This window comes from Podarcis raffonei, chromosome 5 (assembly GCF_027172205.1).
Source record: "Podarcis raffonei isolate rPodRaf1 chromosome 5, rPodRaf1.pri, whole genome shotgun sequence".
NCBI classification, from domain to species: Eukaryota; Metazoa; Chordata; class Lepidosauria; order Squamata; family Lacertidae; genus Podarcis; species Podarcis raffonei.
This window is the reverse complement of record NC_070606.1, coordinates 902,818-926,616: the sequence shown is the minus strand read 5'-3', so window position 1 is coordinate 926,616 and position 23,799 is coordinate 902,818. Positions and strand designations below refer to the sequence as shown.

Genomic DNA, 23,799 nt, shown 5'->3' with positions numbered 1-23,799 from the left:
GAGTTGTTCAGCTCCTGGCCCATTACACTGTTTCTGATGTGTAAGCCAGCTTGTGAGCAGAACAGAGAGGTCCTTCCCCTTGTTCCTACCCATGAACAAGTGGGTGGCTCTACTGCCACTGGGCACTGGAGGGGTCCAGGCAAGGTGTGAGCCCCAGTGTGTGTACATGGCCCCCAACAAATGCTCCAGTATGCTGGCTTCTGACTCTGGTTTTATGAGGAATAATCATAACCCCTCTGTGCATAACCCCTCTATGCAATAAAGATTTTCTTTATTTCTCCTGTATCTATTTTCTCATTCAGCATTCAATACCCCAGCTCTCTTTCTTATATTCTCTTTCTCTACAAATAACCCTGGTATGCACATTTCCCCTTATGTCCATTGGATTTTCTGACAAGCCATCGTATACTCATTGCTGAGTTCTGTGCCATCTCATTGGAAGATCTACCAACTGTACACCAACATACCCTAGGGATGACTTGTCACAAATCAGCTGCTCTTCAGCTTCTGCTACCTTTCCCCCAGAGATTATTTTAAAAGCTGCTTTGTGATATTTTGATACTAACTGCCAACAGCCCAAGTCCATTTTGGTTAAAGTGGAGCATGTTCCTTTTCCAGAGTGTCTCATGATGTGCAATAAATTTTTACCCCTCTTCCAGAGCACTGGTGTAGTGTTGGTTGTTGGCACCTGGGGTGTGCCGGGTGGGGCATGTGGGGTGGGGGGACAGTGCCTGGTGGAGAGATGCCAACACTCACCACCACCAGAGTAACCCCACCCCCTACTGGAGCAAAGTGGGACCTGCTTGCCTGCACAGGGTGGACCCTGGCCGGCCAACACGACCCTTGGCTGGCGGAGAGGAGCACCATGTTGTGGTGTGCTGGGGTCGCCTGCGTGGGGGAGTCTGGTTCGCACCCACTCAAAAATGGTGCACCTGGGGCAATGACACCCCTGGCACACATGCACACACCCCCATACCCCCATGCTACACCCTTGCTCCAGAGACCACTGACTCACCCACACATTGAAGTCTGACTGTCTAGGTGGGCCGTGTCTGTGGAATGGGTCGCATTTCTGAGATATTTACTTGGGAGGTCCAAGATTTTAACATACAACCAAAGCCCTATTTTCCACCCTTGACCACATCACTGCATTTTAGTGGTGTCAGCATGCACCAGCACCCCTTCACACACACACAATTTTTTTACCTTCAACATTTGCACCAAGCAAGCAACGTGATAAAACACATACCCATATATATTCCTAATGGCTTCCACTCCTGGGAACCCACTATTCCTCATTCACTCAGGTGTAGCCTCAGTTTGAGTGTGTATCTATTTGATACCCCATTGAGAATCAGGTTGTTATAAATCATAAACTGCACAGATCATAAACTGCTGCTGCCTTCCATTCCCATGTTTATTCAACAAACAGACAGCATAAGACAGCTTGAGGAAAACTCAGAACACTTAAAACATGAGAGAGCAAATTAAGTGAACCGTGTGCTGTGATGGCCAACTTTTCTCTTGCATGTTAACCTAACATGATTTAATTTCTGTCTTTTATGCTGCTGTTTGTTTAACCTTTATCCTTGATAATTAACAACAGTAAAGAAAAGTAAATATAACTCTTGGAAATCTTTTGCTTGGCTCATGATCTACTTAGAATCATAGAATAGTAGAGTTGGAAGGGGCCCTGCAAGGGTCATCTAGTCCAATGTTTCCCAATCTTTTTCCAACTGTGGCTCCTTCCAACCTTGTTTCCTACCTGTGCCCTCCCCATGGGTGTAATTTTGCTACCCCCGCAAAACTATAAAAAGTATAAATTAATACAAATCTGCGGTTCTGCCCCCCCCCAACAAAAGTCAGTCCCCTTAAAAAAAATTCTGGCTACACCCATGCCCCACTGTAGAAAGGTAGCTGTTTAAATGTTTTGTTTGTAAATAGAACATAGTATGTTTATAATTTTTAAAAAATTCCATTAGTTAAAATGATAGGAACATAATGAAATATTGTTGAAGCAGAAAAACATAGTATCATGGAGCTGGGAGGGACTTCAAGGGTCATATTTTGAGTGCAGCCCCCTCCAAGGTAGGAAACTCAGCTCAAGCATCCATGACAGATGGCCATCCAACCTCTGCTTAGAATCCTCCAAGGATGGAGAGTCCAGAAACTCTCAAGGGAGATCCATCTTCCATGTATTATAAAGAGCAAACAACACTTATTTGACTCGTTATTTGACACAGAGGGGGAAACCTACAGGTACAGTCCAAAAGGCACACAGGGAGTTCTGTATATATGGGAGAAGTTTAAAAAGGAAGTGGTCCTCCCTAACCTGGTGCAAAAAGATCTTGTAATCCTGAGCAGCCTTGGCTGTCTAGATAAAACACTATAGCCCCCCACACACACCTGGGAGTAAGGCCCGCTGAACTCACTGCAGCTGTCTTCTTAGAAGACACTTATTTATTTACTAGAGCAGGTCAGCAGCACCAGACGATCCCCGCTTGGCTAGGCACTGGGGCGGATTGCAGAGCCAAGCTGATGCTGCTGACGGGCCCTGCGCCCCCTGAAAAACGCCCGAAGGCCCCATTCGGCTAGGCGCTGGGGTGGATTGCACTCTGCACCGTGAAGAGTCAGGCCCAGGCTGCCACCAGGCCCAGCACTGGTGGCAGCAACAAGCAGCTCTCCCATTGCCACCCCACCACCACACTTACCTGACCTGGGGGTTCTGGATTGCAGGCCCTACTGGTCAAAACAGGGGCCTCAGCAATTGCCCTCTCCCACCAGAAACAAACCAGAATTGCTCTAAGAAAACACACATGGCAAGAAGGAGCGCTAGGCCCTGGTGGGCCACCCCCTTACCCGCTTGTGATCAGCCAAGCAGATAGCCATCCAATCAGGATTTTTTAAAAAATAAAAAATGATTTTCCCCCCTTCACTTTTCACTTCGGTCTGTGGCCCCCTAGCCTCGTGCTGTGGCCCCCCATTTATGTGATTTTCATGTGTGGTCCCCTTGAAATATCCTGCCCCCCCAAGGTGAGATACGGCCTCCGGTTGGGAAACACTGATCTAGTCCAACCCCCTGCAATGCAAGAATCTCAGCTAAAGCATCCAAGACAGATGGCCATCCAATCTCTACTTTAAAACTTCCAAGGAAGGCTAGTCTACCTCTTTGCAGGGCAGCCCGTTCCTTGTCAGACAGCTCTTACTCACATAAAGATCTTCTTGATGTTTCCTTACTTGTAACTTGAAGCCATTGGTTCAGGCCCTAGCCTCTGGAGCAGGAGAAAACAAACTTTTTGTTCAGGTACCTAGTACCTGTGTAAATAATATTCTATTGAAAGTTTTAAAGAGGCTAAAAGTAGGTTATATATTTGGTAATCTGGGTTGGTCCCCTCCATTCTTATTTTCAGTCATTATTAGTAATCTGAAAGCAATAGTCATCAATATAAGACCCGTGGTGTGACCATACTGTATTACAGAACATCTCAATTAATATTTTGTATTAAGAAAGAGCTTGGGGTTTTCTTTTTACTCCTTCCCTATTCCCAGCTTTTGATAGTCCTCTCAGATTCAAAGGAGGCTTGCTGTGTGAGGTGGGTTGAGGCTGGTGGGCCAATAAGCATGTGTCTAAACCCCCCTTGAGCTCATACAGAAAACAGTGTTGGGTGGATTTTTAAATTTATTTTTAAAAACCCAATTTCACATAAGGCTTTCGTTCCCATCATTAATAATTATTGAAAAGAATTTTCCAAAGGAAATTCTATCTGGATTAATATTTAAAAGTTCAAAGTAACACGACTGAAAGTTTTAAGTCACATGTCAAAGTAAGAGTGGAAAACTTTCTGAAAATTTAAGTGAACATCTTGTTTTTATTTATCTCACAGCCCACTTTACTAAAAATGTCAGCTTGCCTGAACTATTTTGTTCTTTTTTAAAAAAATATGCATAACCCTGATGTTTGCTTTCATGTAAGAATCATCTCATTTCCTTCATCAGCAAGAGATGTGGGCCATTTGCTCAGTCTTGCACGCAGAAGTTTTTAGGTTCAATCCCCACCAGCTCCAGTTAAAGAATGTCATGTTATAGGACAGAGAAAGACACAGACCCTGCCCCACATTGACTGACAAGGGCTTTCCTTGATCAGAGTGATCATCACTCGAGTAGGTGGACCAGTCTAATTCAGTGTAAGGCAGATGATTTCCTATGTGCCAGAAAAATGTGTCAGAAATTTTGTGAATGTTGCCATTGACCAATAATTCTTAACATTTAAGAAGTATCAGAAATGTTTCTAGCTGTTGACATTTAAATTTATCAGTGGTATGGTGAATTTTCTTCACTAGGAGATGATGAAAATTAGATTAACAAAAATGTTCAGTGGAGGCTTCAAGCTTACCAGGCAGTATCAGATTTTTTTGACATTTGCCTGTGGGCCTCTTAAAATGCAAGGAAAAATCCCTATTGTGATGGGATGGTGAGCTGCTTGTGCGTAAAATCCTAGTCCCTCAGAGTTTGGCTAAGTCCACAAACCTCTGTCTGTGACGGAGCTCCTTAAGCATGGCTCCATCAGTCGCTCGTTGAATCGGACAGTGGGCGTTTACGAAACTTCTTCCAGCATAAAAGCTCCTTAACGGAAACGCGTCTTCTGGACTCTCGGCGTGACAGTTTCCGGCGAGGAGTGGGTGTCCCTATAGGAGGTCCTGAAACCTCCCCACTGTTCTCGCTTGAAGTGTCTCTGAGCCCTCCCTCCGACTCACTTTCCCTTGGAACTCCACTTCTCCCCCTGCTGGTTCCCTCCTCAGCTGAATGGTCTCTCTCACCCTCCGTGAGCCCTTTCACCTCCTGCGCCTCAGATGGCAGTTCCCTGACATCCACCTCCCCTCCAGGGCCCCCTTCACCCCCTTCCCTCCCCTCCTCTGCGGGAGGCGAGGGAGCAAAACCCCTGAAAGAACCTCCCTCATCTTCCGAAGTTTCGAACACTTCCCTCCACCTGTTGCTGTTTCCGGTTTCCAAGTACTCCTCCTCATCGGAGTCTGTTCCTTCTTCCAACTCCGATTCCCTGAATCCTTCCAGTTCCTCCTCATCGTCGGTGGTGCCAATGTACTCCCTCCTGAACCTCGCTACTGGCTGAGGTTTCCTGGGGAACCTTCGGTGGAACTTTTCGATCAAGATCTCGTCACTGACCTCCTCTGCCGTCACCCAGGTGTTTTCCGACTCCGGTTCCCCTTCCCACGCGACCACATACTCCACCTGATTACCCTTCCACCTGGAGTCGATGATTTCCGCCACATGGTTGCTGCTTTCCCTTTCTTCTAAGACTGGCCCCCGTGTGGATACCCCTGCACCTTCCCCCCTATATGTTGACAGTAATGACCTGTGGAATACTGGGTGCAGTTTCATGTGGTTCGGTAACCGGAGTCTGAAAGCCACTGGGTTGACCTGTTGGATGACCTCAAATGGTCCCAATCTTTTGGGTCTCAATTTCTTGCAACCCCCCTTGAACGGCAACCCTTGGGTTGATAGCCAGACCTGACTCCCCACCCTAATGGTTTCACCTTCCCTTCTGCTCTTGTCTGCCTGCCTCTTATATTCTTCTTTGGCCCTTTCTAAGTTGAGTTGGAGTTGACGATGGATCGCTTCCATTTCTTCTACAAAATGTTCAGCGGCCGGGACACTCCATCTCTCCCCTCCTCCCCCTGGAAACGCCCTGGGGTGGCACCCATAATTAGCCAAAAAGGGGCTCATCCCGGTGGACACATTCTCCGCATTATTGTAAGCAAATTCCGCTAGCGCCAACTTTTCGACCCAATCGTTCTCTCTGTCATTGACATAACACCTCAGGTATTGTTGGAGGATACCGTTTGCCCTCTCCGCCTGCCCATTGGTCTCAGGGTGCCTGGCAGTCGAAAAGTTGACCTCTACGTGCAACAAGCTCATAAGTTTCCTCCAGAATCTGGACGTGAACTGTTTCCCTCTGTCGGAGACCACCCTCAAGGGGGCGCCATGCAGCCTAAAAATATGTTCTACAAACAATTTCGCTGTCTCTTCCGCCGTGACTGCATGTGAGCAAGCTACAAAGTGACCCATCTTAGTTAACAGGTCTACTACGACTAGTATGGCGGTTTTCCCCTGGGATTTAGGCAGATCAGTCATAAAATCTATCGATACCGCCTCCCACGGTCGTTCTGGTGTGGGTAACGGTTCTAATAACCCCGCTGGCACCCGCCTTTCTCCCTTGGCTCTCTGGCATTGGTCACACCCTCTCACATACTCCCGTACATCCTCCCTCACCTTGGGCCACCAAAACTCCCTGGTCACCAACCACATGGTCTTGTGTTGCCCAAAATGCCCCGCTGTGGGGTTGTCGTGCAGCTGTTTGAGTACTCTCCCCCTCAATTCCCCTTCGGGTATATATAGTGCCCCTTTGTAATACAATGCCCCGTTTCTTTCTTCAAAACCTCCGGGGTCTTCTCCCTCTCTCCTTAAACCTCTGAGCTTATTCTGGGCGTATTCATCATTTACCGTTCCCTCTACCAGTTCCCTTTGCCCCACCCAGGCTGCCCCACACACCCAGTGGTCCTCTGGGATAATATGTCTCTCTTCAGGCGCTCCCTCCCCCTCCAAATATTCAGGTTTGCGTGAGAGAGCGTCCGCTCTGATGTTTTCTGGACCTGGCACATAGCAAATTTCAAAATGGAATTTGGAGAACTCCTGGGCCCACCTCACTTGTCGTTGGTTGAGCACTTGTGCCGTTCTCCAATACTCCAAATTCTTGTGGTCCGTACACACTTGCACCTTATGCTGTGCGCCAATTAGTAAATGTCTCCATCTCCGGAACGCTTCGTGAATGGCGAGTAGTTCTCGATCATATACGGTGTAGTTCCTCTCGGATTTGTTCAGCTTACGCGAAAAGAAGGCACACGGTCTCCATTCCGACTTATTGCTCCCTGGCTGAAGCAGCACCGCCCCCACCGCCCGGTCTGAGGCATCAGTTTCCACTCTCATGGGTTTTTGTAAATCCACATGCAGGAGCTGTTCTTCCGAAGCGAATGCCCTTTTCAATTCCTCAAATGCTTGCTCCGCCTCCGCCGTCCAAACGAATTTCTTCTTGCTGCTGAGACAGTCCGTGATGGGAGCCGTTAAGTGGGCAAAGTTCTTGATGAATTTACGGTAAAAGTTCCCAAACCCTAAGAACCTTTGCACATCCTTTTTCGTTTTCGGTGGCTTCCATTCCAGCACCGCCTGGACCTTGCCTGGATCCATGGCTAATCCCTTGTCTGATAAGCGGTACCCCAGGAATTCCACCTCCTTGGTGTGAAACTGACACTTCTCCAATTTCACCCACAGCTGGTTTGCTTGCAGTTGGCTCAGCACTTCCCTGACATCCTTTACATGCTGCTCCTCATTCTCTGAATATATCAGCACGTCATCGAGGAAGGCCACGCAATTCTTGTAGAGCAAAGGTCCCAGGACATGGTTCATGAGCGATTGAAAACATGCGGAGCCTGATTGCAATCCGAATGGCATAACTAAATATTCAAAAGCCCCCAAAGGGGTGAACATGGTGGTTTTCCATTCATCCCCTTTCCTCATTCGTATCAGGTTGTATGCCCCTCTCAGGTCCAATTTCGTGAATATCTTTCCCTTCCTCACCCTGGTCAAAATGTCATCAATCCTGGGCATGGGGAAAGTCACTGGTTCTGACACGGCATTTAGCCTCCGGTAGTCCACTACAAGCCTGGGTTTATCCGTGTTTTTTTTGTCCACAAAAAACACTGGGCTCCCCCCCACCGCTCTGGACTCTCTGATGAAGCCCCTCTTCAGGTTTTTATCAATAAACTCCCTTAACTCCTGCATTTCCCTGTCTGACATGGCGTACAGCTTGCCCACGGGGAGCTGGGCCCCAGGGACCAGGTTAATTTGGCAGTCAAAGGCTCTATGCGGTGGTAGTTTATCTGCTTCCCTTTCGCTGAAGACCTTGCTCAGGTCAGCGTATTGTTTGGGCACCTTCCCTTTGTCCGCCACTTCCGTCCCTGCTAGAAAGGCTTTTGCCCCTTCTGGCACCTTTCCCTCTCTGCAGTGTTCCAGGCAATGTGCTGACCCAAAGGAAACCACTCTCTGATGCCAGCCCACTAGCGGATCATGCAACGCTAGCCAGCTCATTCCCAAAATGACGGGAGCCCCTCCCAGGGTGGCCACATTGAACGCTATCCTTTCGGTGTGCCTGGCCACCCTCATAACCATTGGGACGGTCTGTAGGCTAACTTCTCCTCCCAACAGCTCCCTCCCATCGATCGTGGTCACCTGCAGGGGGTTGCTTAAAGGGAGTATCTGTATCTGGTGTTCAGCTGCAAACTCCTTACTCATAAAATTACAGGAGCTGCCTGAGTCCAACAGCGCCTTTGTCTTTAGTGGGTATCCGTTTGCCAGCTCTAGCCACACCTCTATTACCAGGGCTGGCCTTGGAGGTTCCGGAGTGGGCACTTTTACTGCTCCTTGGCCTGGCTGCAGTGCCCTGACGGTGGCAGCCAGGCGTTGGCTTTTACTGGCTCCTGGACTCCCTCCTCCTTCCCCCCAACAGCTCCCGCCATCCCTTGCCATTCCTTTCTTTGCGGGCAGACTCTGGCAAAGTGACCTGGCTGCTGGCAGAGATAACATTTCTTGGCGCTCTTTCCCTCCTTCTTCCTCCCTTCACTGGGATTTGAAACTGCGCGCGCGTGCGCTGTTCCAACTTCCATCGGCTCTCCTGGCGGGAGATTTGGCTCTGGAATCTCTGGAATGCGGAAATCCCTCCAACGCTCTCCTTTCCCCTCCCGCTTCTCCAAGGCTCTTGCCTCCTGGCGCGCTCCAATGGTCAGCGCTGATTTGGTCAGCTGGTCCATAGACTCCGCCCTGGGCGCCCGGGAAAGTTCGTCTTTCACCGCCGAAGAAAGCCCCTCTTCAAAGAGCATTTGAATGGGTTCCGCCGATAGGTCCCACCCCAATTTATGTATCAACATTGTAAACTCAGTCCAGTACTCACGAACCGATCGGCTACCCTGTTTACAAGCCATCAACTGTCTGCGCACCAGTCCCTGTTCAATCTCGCTGGAAAACATCAAATCCATGGCGCGAAAAAACTTCCTCGTGTCCTTCAGCATTTCACTATTCCCTGCCATCAGGGGTCTGACCCAGTCTCTCGCCCCCCCTTCGAGATGGCCAATCACAAACGCCACTCGCGATGCCTCGTCGGGAAAGTCATCAAACTGCAGCTCGAGAGCATACTGCATCTCTGTCCTAAAGGCTTGGTAGTTCCTGGGGTCCCCCCCCCCAAACTTCTGCACCAATCCTGGCATCTTTCTTGCTAGTGTAGCGCCTTTTGCCTTTTCTGCATCCTGCGCCCTCCTTTCCTCTAGCCTCGCCGTTTGCAGTGCTAGCTGGACTTCCAACACCCTGTACCTTTCTTCCAGGCTTGGACCCTCTCCAGCTCCTCCTGCTCCCCCGGCTCCGGCTGGGTTGCTCATGATGCCTCTCTGCACAAGCTGCTTTCAGGGACTGTCCGATTGCTGTGATGGGATGGTGAGCTGCTTGTGCGTAAAATCCTAGTCCCTCAGAGTTTGGCTAAGTCCACAAACCTCTGTCTGTGACGGAGCTCCTTAAGCATGGCTCCATCAGTCGCTCGTTGAATCGGACAGTGGGCGTTTACGGAACTTCTTCCAGCATAAAAGCTCCTTAACGGAAACGCGTCTTCTGGACTCTCGGCGTGACAGTTTCCGGCGAGGAGTGGGTGTCCCTATAGGAGGTCCTGAAACCTCCCCACTGTTCTCGCTTGAAGTGTCTCTGAGCCCTCCCTCCGACTCACTTTCCCTTGGAACTCCACTTCTCCCCCTGCTGGTTCCCTCCTCAGCTGAATGGTCTCTCTCACCCTCCGTGAGCCCTTTCACCTCCTGCGCCTCAGATGGCAGTTCCCTGACACCTATCAATAAATGTAAATTCTGACATGTATGATATGACTTTGACCAGTACTTTGCAGTTTGACCAATTGAACATTATGGTTTGCTAAGAATTTTTATTTGCTCTTCATTTTAAGTATTCAGAACTGAAAGGCAGTGCATATTAATCTATGGTGCATTCTAGACTGGTATAAACAATGTATTCCATACCTGACTGCTCAGCTCATATGTTTTGGTATAGTTTTTGTAGCCTTTAAAAAAAAGTAAAAACAAAAGAACAGACTGCTTGGAATCATTTAGTTGTAGAATGTTTAAACAAAATAAAAGAATTAGGCATATTAATTATTTTTAGACATATTAAATTCTTTTTATTTTTTTAGCTTCTTAAAAGCATTGTGGTTTGTGGATAAGCACTTCATGTTCAATCAAATTCAGTGGAAAGGATTTAAGCTTAACTCTCCTATTGGAATCAAAAAGTACTTGGCACTGGATGGATCATATCCTATATGAAATGTATATTCTATTCCTCACATCTTACTGATTCATATGAACAGCCCCTCCCCCAAGTTTAAGATTGCTCTTGAAATACTGCTTTCAGTGGGGGAGTGGGGGCATAGTAACACAAACCCTTTAAAAAGCATTTTTTCTGACTTTATATTAGTACACCCTTTTAAAAATTATTATTATTATTATTATTATTATTATTATTATTATTATTAAAAAGGAGCTTGTGAAATTTCACAATATTGTCATATTTAAATTCCTCATTTTTTGTTTGTTGTCATGGCTGAGAGCTTATGTTTCTTGAATCCTTCAAATCTTTAGGAAGCTCACCTGAATTTGGTGTTTCTTGTAATTCTCATGTCTTCCAGGAAAGGGGGGGGGGGATACTTTGACTCTTAAGACAAGAACTTGGTATTATCCACATCAACCCATCTGTGCATCGACCCATAATTCACACCTAAGAATTGTGGCTATCGCCTACACTGATGCCATTTTGACATTGGCTGAACTCTCATTTACTTTCTGAGCCCTAGCTGGCCACTAGCACCAGGTGGTTTATTTTAAACCTAATGGTAAATGTTCCAGGAGCTGTTGTTTAGTTCAGAACTGCAGTTTTGTTTTACCTGACTTTTTTGTACACCACTTTGCTATTGCACATGAAAGCTGGCATAGATAAATGTTCATAAAATAAATAAAGTCAATTCCATCTTTGCCTTGTATTGCATTGCATCGGAAAGTATGAATCTGTGATGTGAGCTTGGATTACCTGTGGAGGTCTTATGAGTTTAAATCCTCAGATAATCCATGTGTGTTGCCAAGATTGGACCCCAGAGTTCACTACCAGCAGATCGGTGGCAGAACTAATTACTTTAGCATATAAATCTTAGAGTCAACCACCACTCACAGGGGTTATGGCAACCTTTGTACGATCAGCGGCTGCCATGAACATCAACATCTTATTGGAAAACATGGATGCAGTTCTTTGATGTAGTAGTAGGCTGGATGAGGGCAAATTGGCTGAAGCTGAATTCCTAGAGACTTTGTAGGTGGGGTGTGGGTGCGGATGGGGTTTGTGGGCCTGGGATTTGGGCATGTGGCCTTTTCTGGGCAGGGTCACATTCCTCTGAAAGAACAGATACTTTGTCCAGATGTGCTCCTGGATTTATCATTATTGTATTGCTGGAGACACTAGACACAGTGCAGTTTGTAATGGCTCCTAACCTGTGCCTCCACATGTAATATTTGTAGGACTGTTGAGTTCATGTATACAGCTTTGACAAAGGCAGACCATGAAGAAAGAAATAAAATTCATCTCTGATAGTTGTTGGTCTTTTACTTAATATTTTTTATTAAACATAACTGCATTTTCTCCTTCACTCATAATATTGGCACATTGATCAGAGGGAGACCTTTTTTATTTAACTTGAGCAACAAATCAAACTATCAGTTTCTTTTCCTGATCTATAAGCCAGCATGTAGCTATAGATTAAAGTGCAAGATTTAAAACTTGGCAAAATTGTATCTTTGATTAGCCAGCAAAGCTATTGAAGGCTGTGCCAAGTTGGAAATTTAAGAGCCTTTTCTAGGGCCAAGTTTAGTCAACCACCATCAGTTTGAACATTAAATCTTCATTTTTCTCAGTCCCCTTCTTGTCCTGCTTATTATGATAAAATGATAAAATGGAGATTAAGTGAACTGGAAGAAGGAAGCATTGAATGACAAAACAGGATATAATTAGGAATGAGTTCTATTTGATGTAGTAGGTTCTGAGTTCTGTGCTCTTACAAAATCGTCCATTTTACTCTGCTTTCTCTTCTGCTGTGGGCTCACTTGTGGAGATGAGGCCGGTTGCTTCTTTTTCCTAGTCATTTCCCCAGAGATAGAGCCGCTACTAATTTCTGCTGTAAATCAGGAAGCTCGGTGTCCTCCCACGAATTGTATATTATAACCTAAATCCTGGGCCCACTTAATCAATACTGATTTAACTTCTTCATCTTTAGTTTCCCATTCCAACAGTATATTGTACGCCTTCTTTAATGATTTGGAATGATTGTCTATAATACCCTTTTGGAATTTAGAAACTGTGTAAGTGAATCATCTCTTGTCTTCTTTGAAGATTTCATTTAATTGCCTGTGGTGCAACCAGCTCTGAAGATGTTCCTTTATCTCATCATAATCTTACAATTTTAACTTTCCTTCTTGTTCTGTTAGTAAATTTCTATCTGTTAGCCATGTTCCTTTCATTGTTGACATTTTAACTGATAATGCTTCAGTGGGTGATAACCGCCACAGGGTTTTGGATTCCAATAATTATTTGTATTTTTCCCATACCATTATTAAAGATTTCTTATTATATGTTTCTGGAATCCTTTTATCCTTTTACCCAGTGCCTTTTTTGTGATTTATAAAAAATTACTGTCATCTAATAAATCTTCATTCAATAAACTGCTGTGTATTTTAAAAAGTTGTCTTTTTGTTTGCTATGCATTTGGACACCTTAAGACACCTGATCACCTTACAGGTTCTATTCTAGGTGTGTGCTGCTTTTTAAAAAATGTACTTCTCTTACTCTGTCCTTCCTTTAATTGGTTCTTGAAATTTTAAATCGGAAGATGGGATAAAATGTTTCAATAAATAATAACTGAAATAAAAATAAAATTGGAGTATCATTGGTTAGGGTATACAGTGGTATCTCGGGTTAAGTACTTAATTCGTTCCGGAGGTCCGTTCTTAACCTGAAACTGTTCTTAACCTGAAGCTCCACTTTAGCTAATGGGGTCTCTTGCTGCTGCTGCGCCACCGGAGCACAATTTCTGTTCTTATCCTGAAGCAAAGTTATTAACCCGAGGTACTATTTCTGGGTTAGCGGTGGGGCGCTAGGGGCGCCTTGGAAGATGGCGGATATTAACATCTATCCAGCCTGCACGAGGTAATTAGAGGCTGATTATGGGGAGTAAATCAGTCTCCCTTCATCTCTCCAGGGGGGAGAGATGCAGTTTTCACCCGCTGTTGCCATAAATCACCCCCCAGTTCGGAAGAAGGAGGGGGTGAGGCACTGGGTGCACAACCCTCGGCGGGCCTCGGAACTCCTCCAAAGCGGCTTCCAGGTGCGAAACTAGTTGCGTTACTTAAAAGGAAAAAAATTGGTGAAAGATAACGCACATGCTTCAAGAGAGGCAGGAGGTTCTTATCTGCTAACAATTTTACCACTGAAATGAAGAAGACTGAGACGGAAGATTACATCAAAGTACTACAGACATGGTATGTGGAATGGAATGCAACGGAAATGAAAGGGGGGGGGAATGACTTTATTTTTTTGCTCTATGTGATTACCTAATAACCCTCCCTCTTAGAAGATCCGTCACAGCAACTAATTGCAAATGGGACTAGAATTGTGTGGGAATAATATGAACTTAAAGGTTTTACTCTGTGAAGGATTTGGAAAGAAGGGCTCTCCTGTGACGCAGTAAGAATGGAGATTTGATACGAGACCTGTGTTGCAGGAGGTTTCGTCTTGGGGAGGGTGAGCCGAAGATTTATTATTTTCGAGGAGATTGCGATCTGGAAGGGGCAGCCCTCCTGGAAAAAGACTAATTTACGATGCAACAGGTCGGGAAAGTTAAAGAGCGAGCTTTGAGACTATTTCATCGGAACGACAAACTGGCGATTGCTTGCTCGAGCGGAAATGCCTGGACTATTGGATGAGAGTGATTTACGAGAGAGCAGTACAAAGCCCATACAGAAACACAAATAAGACTGTTTTTTTAACCCACTTGCGGAGCAACTCGGAGGTGAATGAAAAGGAAAATGAGTAACGACAAGGACTGAGAAGAGGGGACTGGAAATATCATTCTTAAGATGAAAGCAGCACAAATATTCGAGGATTGGACTCCTGCCGATCAAGAAGCATGGGCACCCCCCACAAAAATTTATAATTTGGAAAACAATTGGATTACATGATATGTATTGTTATAATTTGGATTAATTGGTTTGATGTGTTTAATTTGGTAATCTGAAACTTAATAAAAATTATTTAAAAAAAATATTTCTGGGTTAGCGGAGTCTGTAACCTGAAGCGTATGTAATCTGAAGCGCATGTAACCCAAGGTACCACTGTATTGAGGTTGAATCATAGAATCATAGAATCATAGAGTTGGAAGAGACCACAAGGGCCATCGAGTCCAACCCCCTGCCAAGCAGGAAACACCATAAGAGCACTCCTGACATATGGTTGTCAAGCCTCTGCTTAAAGACCTCCAAAGAAGGAGACTCCACCACACTCCTTGGCAGCAAATTCCACTGTCAAACAGCTCTTACTGTCAGGAAGTTCTTCCTAATGTTTAGGTGGAATCTTCTTTCTTGTAGTTTGGATCCATTGCTCCGTGTCCGCTTCTCTGGAGCAGCAGAAAACAACCTTTCTCCCTCCTCTATGTGACATCCTTTTATATATTTGAACATGGCTATCATATCACCCCTTAACCTCCTCTTCTCCAGGCTAAACATGCCCAGCTCCCTTAGCCGTTCCTCATAAGGCATCGTTTCCAGGCCTTTGACCATTTTGGTTGCCCTCCTCTGGACACGTTCCAGTTTGTCAGTGTCCTTCTTGAACTGTGGCGCCCAGAACTGGACACAGTACTCCAGGTGAGATCTGACCAGAGCACTATTACTTCCCTTGATCTAGATGCTATACTCCTATTGATGCAGCCCAGAATTGCATTGGCTTTTTTAGCTGCCGCGTCACACTGTTGGCTCATGTCAAGTTTGTGGTCAACCAAGACTCCTAGATCCTTTTCACATGTACTGCTCTCAAGCCAGGTGTCACCCATCTTGTATTTGTGCCTCTCATTTTTTTTGCCCAAGTGCAATAGTTTACATTTCTCCCTGTTAAAATTCATCTTGTTTGTTTTGGCCCAGTTCTCTAATCTGTCAAGGTCGTTTTGAAGTGTGATCCTGTCCTCTGGGGTGTTAGCCACCCCTCCCAGTTTGGTGTCATCTGCAAATTTGATCAGGATGCCCTTGAGTCCATCATCCCAGTGGTTGATAAAGATGTTGAATAAGACCGGGCCCAAGACAGAACTCTGTGGCACCCCACTAGTCACTCTTCTCCAGGATGAAGAGGAACCATTGATGAGCACCCTTTGGGTCCGGTCAGCCAGAATCCTGACAAGACAGAACTACTGTTTTGAGGGGACAGGAGGCGGGCAGGTGCAGAGGACCCCATCGTCCTGAATGGGGTAACTGTGCCCCTGAAGGACCAGGTGTGCAGCCTGAGAGTCATTCTGGACTCACAGTTGTCCATGGAGGTGTAGGTCAATTCTGTGTCCAGGGCATCTGGTACGGAGGCTGAGACCCTACCTGCCCACAGACTGCCTAGCCAGAGTAGTGCATGCTCTGGTTATCTCCTGCTTGGACTACTGCAAGGCACTCTACGTGGGACTACCTTTGAAGGTGACCTGGAAACTACAACTAATCCAGAATGCGGCAGCTAGACCGGTGATTGGGAACGGCCGCCGAGACCACATAACCCCGGTCTTGAAAGGCCTACATTGGCTCCGAGTATGTTTCCGAGCACAATTCAAAGTGTTGGTGCTGACCTTTAAAGCCCTAAACGGCCTCGGTCCAGTATATCTGAAGGAGCGTCTCCATCCCCATCATTCTGCATGGACATGGAGGTCCAGTCCCGAGGGCCTTCTGGTGGTTCCCTCCCTGCGAGAAGCCAAGTTACAGGGAACCAGGCAGAGGGCCTTCTCGGTAGTGGCACCCGCCCTGTGGAACGCTCTCCCACCAGATGTCAAAGAGAACAACAACTACCAGACTTTTAGAAGACATTTGAAGGCAGCCCTGTTTAGGGAAGCTTTTAATGTTTAATAGACTATTGTATTTTAATATTCTGTTGGAAGCCGCCCAGAGTGGCTGGGGAAACTCAGCTAGATGGGCGGGGTATAAAGAAATTATTATTATTATTATTATTATTATTATTATTATTATTATTATTATTATTATTTACATGTGATAATTTTAATAATATTCCTGTTAGATAGCACTACCCATGTTTAGCTTGGTTTGAAATCTATACAGTGATACCTCGAGTTACAAACGCTTCAGGATACAAACTCTGCTAACCTCGAAGAGTTACCTTGAGTTGAGAACTTTGTCACAGGATGAGAACAGAAATCGTATGCCGGCGGTGCAACAGCAGCAAGAGGCCCCATTAGCGAAAGCATGCCTCTAGTTAAGAACAGTTTCAGGTTAAGAACGGACCTCCGGAATGAGTTAAGTTCGTAACTATAGGTAGCACTGTATAGCTCTGAATTGGCAAAACAAAACACCTCTTAAGAGGTTTACCCTAAGCTTGTTTGCTCTAAGAATGTTGGTGTTTGAAAAACTAAGTTTAATTTTTACTGAAAAAAGATGTGCTGCAAGTACCTAGAATTACAGTTGGGCTTTGTAGCCAAGCACTGGTTTCTACTAGCCAACTGTGAAGCCCAGTCCTATCATGATAATGCAACAAAATTATATGCATTTTAATTGTGGATATTGACTGCATATCCATATCATGGCTTTTTGTAAGCACACAGATTGCTCCTGCTTCGTTACTTTCCACTTCAAACCAGGGATTGTGGTTTACTTAACCAAAAAAACCCCACTGTTGGTAAAAAAACAACCAACTTTGGCTTTAGATCACAGTTTGCTTAAAGTGGAATAAACCATGAACTCTGGTTTTGATGTAACACTTACCCAAGGCTTGCTGTTCCCACTTGCTAGCAGAGAGGAGAAAGAGATCAATGCATTTACTGTAGACTGTTAACCATTACTTTATGTGACTAGGCACACCCATTAACTGGTGAAATTGATGGAGTTATATAATTGAATGCTTTGTTACTTCTGAGTAGACATATATAGGATTGTGTTGTCAGACGTTTTGCAAGTTGCTGAACATTTGACATTGGTCATTCTACAGCTGTTTATCTCCTACTTCCCTTCAAATGTTTGACTGTTCTTTTTTACATAGAAATATATGTGCTTTATATATGCTCAAATATTAAACACCTACATTGTTGTTATTTGACGTAAATGTTACAGCGTAGGGAAATGTGTATTTTGGCTAGTAAGATGCCTGTTTTAACTTTCTGGCTACCAGATTTTATTGCCATGTTGAAAGAAGAATTGCAGTTTTTCATGGAGGAATCGTGCAGCACCCTAAGGACTACCATTTGTGTGTGGCATCAATCCAGTCTTATGCATATGTAGGAACTTACCATGGAGTAAGTTCCACTAAGCTCAGTGGTGCTCACTTACGAAAGCAGTGCTGCTTATTTTTGATAACACTGAGTGTTATCAATGACCTTCAGCAGCAAGGTGGCTTTTAAGCTTTTCCTTAGAAATAATAAAAATAAACCCTTACAGAGAATGGTTATCATTTAACTGCTAGCCTGAAGTAGTAATCCCTTAATTTAGGAAACAGGCTATCCATTCTCTCATTGACTTCAAGGGTTGCTGATGGAAAGAGATTTGGTACTTAAAAACAATTTAGCTTTTTTTCATCTTGGTTCCCTGCTTAGTTGATTAGCATTGATAAAATAACTACAGGTAACCTACAGAGAGATTGGCTCTTGCCCTGTCTCCTCACCTTCTGAATTTGAGATGATAAGCCGCAAAAATTGCAAAACCTGAGAACCTCATTGTAACTGAAGTAATTAATTGCCCTGGTGAGTTACGTTGTCAAAGCCTGCAAGTACCACTGTATGGGTATGAGAGGCAAGTACAGTGCTAAAAGGCAGCAAATAGGTGTATTAACAGCATTTGCTGAGACAGGTAATTGGAAAATGCCAATGACTAGTGTGGTTTTTTGTTGTTCTAGGCTGTTTGCATATATGCATCATCTTGCCTAATGCTTTCCACCAAATACATATTTTATTTTTCAAAACCAAAAATCTATTTTAGATTTGGAATGCTGTGCTTGCTTGCCTGGCTGTCTGTGCATGCCAAGGATCTGCTTTTTTTTTATAAAATAAGCCTCTTTTAGCATAATTGTAATTGCAAATAGTTCAGTCAAACTTATTTAAACATTATGTTGCCTATTTAACCATAGTGTTATATCTTTTGAGTGGATAGAACATCCGTTTTAAAGGAATAATGTAAATAGCATATGGTATTAGAATTTGAATTAGACGGTGCCACTGCAGGAAGGATGAGACAGAGCTAAGACTAGCAATCAACTAAAGGAAATTGCTGGGCATAATATGAGCTTGCTTCTCTTATAACCCTTTTCAAAGGTTGATTCCTTCCCCCTCCTGCTTTGCTTACCTGAGCCTGGTATGGCTCTGATTCTGCTTGCGTCATACTGCTGTTTTAGCATGTTGGTGGGGTTTATGGGGGGGCACTTTCTTAATGTTCACAGTTCTGATGTCTGATCTCTTCAAGTTGGTGCGTGAACTATTTTGGGGGCATTGCTTCTATGTTTTCAAATAACTCATAATTTCCATCTGTTTTTACTTGTGGTTGTGAAGATCATGCTTGGCCCATGGGATCTAACAGTGTGTGCTGAGAGGATGTGGAGTTTTGTCAGCCAGGGAAATATGTCTGGCTCCCCCCCCCCCACCTCCATGGCTCACATAAGCATTTCGTCTTGTGTGGTCCCACTGAACTGGATCTGTTTAACAGCACTACTCACCTTCCCTATCTGTTACCAGTCATTCGAACGTAAGATTCTAATAAGGAACATGAGAAGCAAGAATGTAATTCTGTTAGCAGAAATATAAAACTTGCATTAGACTAATATTAACATTTGCCTTAGAAATTGTGCATATCTGTGGGTGTACTTTGATACCAAATTCTATTTGCATGCATTTATAGTCGCAGGCTGACTGTCTTCTCCATTTATACCAATCTGCTATATCTTTGTTTCAGGCCTTACTGCAGTCTACGGTTCAGCAACGCAAAGAAACCATTGAAAAACAGTATGCATCTGTGATTGAAAAACAGGCACAAAAGTGTGAAGAACTGCTTATTGCTCAAGTAATTGCAATGTCTCTTTGCAAAAGTTTATATAAAAATATGTATATCTGGGACAGAATTCAAAGAGCTACTTAGACATATAAGGGCATATTAAATGTACAGTGGATTTTCTTGCATTTTAAGTATCCATATTGTATCCCAGATACATTACAGGATTTCAAATGTTTCTTGCTGTGCAGCCTAAATGACTGCTGTTGGAGAAACTCAAGTCCAAAGCTTCCTTTGGTGTATTGAAATTATTGTGTAATTCTGCACTCTGTTCCTTTGATTATAATAATAATTCTATTATGAACCACCATAGCATATAGTATGGCTATGTTTAGATAAATTGGGTGCAACAATGAACTGTTATTTAATTAAATTTAACTCTCTGTTGAGAGGTTCACTGGTCTGGAGGGAAATAATTAAACTTTTGTGTAAGCCTGGGTACCCACTATACCTTTAAAGAACATTTTAAGCACATTTTATATAATAATTTATAATTTATATAGTGTGCAGTCATACCTCGGATTACAGATGCTTCAGGTTGCGTTTTTTTGGGTTACGGACCCGCCGAAACCTGGAAGTACCAGAACTGGTTACTTCTGGGTTTCGGCGGTCGCGCATGCACAGAAGTGCCAAATCTCAACCCGTGTGTGCGCAGACGCGCCGCTGCGGGTTGCGAATGTGCATCCTGCACGGATCACGTTCACAGCATGAGCGTCCACTGTATCTCCTTGAAAGAATTCTGGGCATTGTAGTTGGTTAAGAAAAAAATGTGCTTTAAAGGTATAGTGCATGCACAGCCTCAGCCTTCCACAATTTGCTATCCAGGTAGTCCTTAACTATGGCGATTTGTGATTTGCCATGTGGTATTTTGGGCAGAGAGGGCCCTTTAGTGAGAAATCAATATTTTTACTCTTATGGCAGCAGTAGGGAACCTCTGATCCATTGTCCTAATGAGACCCACCACACCTATTCATTTGGCTTGTGAGGCTGTTGGAACAAAGCCACAGCCATTTGTTCCACTCCTGGCTTTGTATATGATATAAGATGTGGAGCAGGTACAAAGGCAGCTGGGCCAAAAATGCATTTGTGGGCACCTGCAAATGCCTGTGCCTAGCACCTAGCATGGCTGTTTTACAAAATGCTACATGCAGCTGTCTGCAAGCTGTGTGGGTGAAAACTGGTCATCTGGTACCATTGTAACATTAGATGTTAGGTGGTTACACTCCCCCGACCTTTTAAACTTTGCCTGCAGGGCATGCTGGAGATAAGGATCCAGCCCGCTGGTGGAATCCAGTTCCCCACCCTTGCCTTTCAGCTTAGTCCTATCCCTGTTTCAATGAATGAGAAATCCAAAGCACCATACATAAAAGGTGCAAGGGCTCAAAGTGTCCCAACCAAACACGGTTTCAATTCATTAATGGTCTGTTTGCTGATGCTTAATCCAGAACCGGCTAGAATAGTGGGTGAAAAGCAAACCTATTCTCTTCAATCCTCCACTTTCACACAAGCATTGTCATTTCAGTTTTACAACTAATCTTGGTTAGTGCAATGTCTATATAGTGGGGTGGGAGAGTGGAAAAGAATGCCAATATATTTCACATCTGGCAACCAATGTGCCGCTTTGGTTTCAGATAGAATTTTTTTTCAGCTCTCCCACCCCACTCATACTGGAATTAGGGTTTGCAAACCTGTTTCTAACCATAGTTGTAAACTGTATCTTGGCACTCCTTATAGTTTGTGACAATGTATGTGGTAAAACTAAAGAGGAGGAGTTGTTAGGGGGGAGTTAATGAATCCATAGATCACCCTTCCTTATATAACTCTTTGTGGCAGGAGACTGAGCAGCATTTTATATGTACCAGCTCAGTGAAGCCATGTAATGAATGGTATGTGAAGGATTACTTAATGTGGTCAAAGGGAAGCTTTACTTACACATTTTTCCAGAGAAATTGACTTTTCTACATAGTTTTTCAGTGCAATAGGAATATTTTTAGCAACTGTTACTGAGTTAGACATACAGTATGCAGCTTGCTCGTTTACACCTTCATGTTTGTAACCTTGATTGTAGCAGTTTCTGTACTGCATTTCAGTTCATCTTGTTCTTGATAGATGGGTCTTTTGAAGTAGCTGCGACTATATGCAGCTGTGTACCTGCTGTGATTCCTCAGACACAAGCTTAATATAAAAAAGTAACTGCTTCTGAACATGATAAAATCTGTTTACATTATCTTCTTTGACTCACATTCCAGGAAAGAGATTTTTTCCTTTGCCTGGATTTTTTTTACCAGGAATCATGAAAAACCGCAAGACCGTATTTAGATTTGACTCTACATCAAACAGTTTTCATCTGTAGCTGTTGCTTGAAAAACTACTTGCAGAAGAAATGTAGCCTATTTCTGAACTTTTGTTTTGAGCTTCATTTTTACAAAGGTGCAGACAAAAATTATGTGATCCAAATACAGTTTTGCCTTCCTTTAAGATAAGGTTGAGGAACCTTTTCCAGCTTGAGGGTAACATTCTGGGGGCTACGTGCCAATGGTGAGTGGTGTCAGAGCCACAAGTGGGTGGTGCCAAAGCCACCTCTGTTCTTCCCCCATTAATACATATGCAGTTGTCTATACACCATCCATCCATATTGTCATTCCAAACATCTGCACATCATCCACATAATCATTTAAACTTTATCTCCCTTTCTCCATCAATTCTTCCCCCACTCCCTGCAGCAAAAAAGGGTTTGCAAAAAGTCCCCATTCACAGGAATGGTACTCCCCCCCCAAAAAAAGCCTATGGTCCTGTGCAAAAGGTTATTTTTGGGGGGGGACAGCAGGAAGAATGTCAAGGGGCCTAGGAAATTGCAACACAGGTAAGCGTCCCCCAACACTAGACTGACGATGGAGTACATGACATGGAACACTTTTCAGCAACAGTCTCATATCAAGTGTAACTTACAGGGGAATTTTTCAATTCAGTGGTGGTGTCATCTGGCAAAAAGTTCATTCACACTCTGATTATTGAGACATTAAAGTAGCACAGTCCTGTGTGCAGGCATTTTATCCTGGAAGTGACTAATACTTGTCCTGATCCTAATGCTGCTGGTGGTGGTGGTGGTTAAATTTATATCCCACCCATCTGGCTGGGTTGCCCCAGCCACTCTGGGCAGCTTACAACATATATAAAGTCACAACAAAACATCAAACATTAAAAAATACCCTATACAAGCAAGAAACAAACCAATAAATCAATAGAAACTAATAATAATAATAATAATAATAATAATAACAACAACAACAACAATAACAACAACAACAACAATAAACAGTTTACAGTTACCCAAATTAAAACAACTGCCAACCTCAACTAAACATTTAGCCAACACTAAATGACAAAAACAAAACAAGGGAACCAAAATTAGAACAGTTTAAAACATTTTAGCTAGTTACCCCAACCCAAGAGTTGTTCCAGCAGTGTCTCTCTGGCCTCCCAGGAGCCTCTTAGCTGTTCAGCATAGTGGTAGGATACTGTGTTTGCTTGTGATACTTGAGAAGGGAGCCTTGCTTGTAGCTTCTAGATCACGGGAGAATCACTAGAAATGTACAGAATAAGGGAGGTGGTATAGTCTCGAAACAGCAATGTGGTTTTTTTTTTTTTAAAAAGGATTGCTTTCTCATTTTTATGAGGGGGGAATTAAAGAACATGAGAGTTAGCAAGCTGAGAGCTCAACTTCTGAATTAAAGTTCATAAAACGATAGAGGCTTGGGGTCGTGAAGTTTGTCGCTATAGTAATGAGTAGATTGAGCGACTTCCCTATGTAGAAAGGTGGCAACGTTCAGGACTTTTGAGTTTAGAGAAAAGGTAAGCAAGAGGTGACACAGTAGACATTTATAAAATTAGGCAAGACATAGAATTATAAAAGATGTTTATTAGACGTTTATAAAAGCTTTTCTCCCTCTAACAATAAAACTCATGAACATCCAATGAAGTTGAGCTTTGGAAGATTCAGGACGGATGAAAGAAAGTCCTTCTTTGTGCAGCTGGATTTTCTGTGAGCTATGACTACCCCTACTCCCTGCAGGTTTCCCTTAATTGCTTCTTTGCTCAGTGATTGACCTTTTGAAAAAGACCAAACCATTACTCTTAGTTGTGATTCCAGCATTGCAGGAGGTTGGACTAGATGACCCTTGGGGTACCTTCCAAATCTACAGTTCTGAGGGTCTACTATCCCCAGCTATGCCTTGTAATGCACATCACTTCAGCCATTCATCTGTAGATGACAGATGTCTTTAAGTACTTACCGTATTTTTGCTCCATAAGACACACCCTTCTTTTCCTCAAAAGTAAGGGGAAATGTCTGTGTGTCTTA

The 23,799-nt window shown here is 44.0% G+C and overlaps 1 protein-coding gene across 11 annotated transcripts in view; it reads left to right on the top strand.

Moving 5' to 3' along the window:
- Positions 1–23,799, top strand: part of CCDC91 (coiled-coil domain containing 91) — a 157,002-nt gene that overhangs the window by 78,234 nt on the left and 54,969 nt on the right. For 9 of the 11 annotated variants that reach the window (XM_053387504.1, XM_053387502.1, XM_053387506.1 and 6 more), the window contains one exon: positions 19,344–19,451. The exons of the other annotated variants lie outside the window; for them this stretch is intronic. In XM_053387504.1, coding sequence (XP_053243479.1) covers positions 19,344–19,451 — 108 coding nt within the window. The remainder of the gene's footprint in view (positions 1–19,343; positions 19,452–23,799) is intronic. 11 annotated transcript variants of the gene reach the window in all.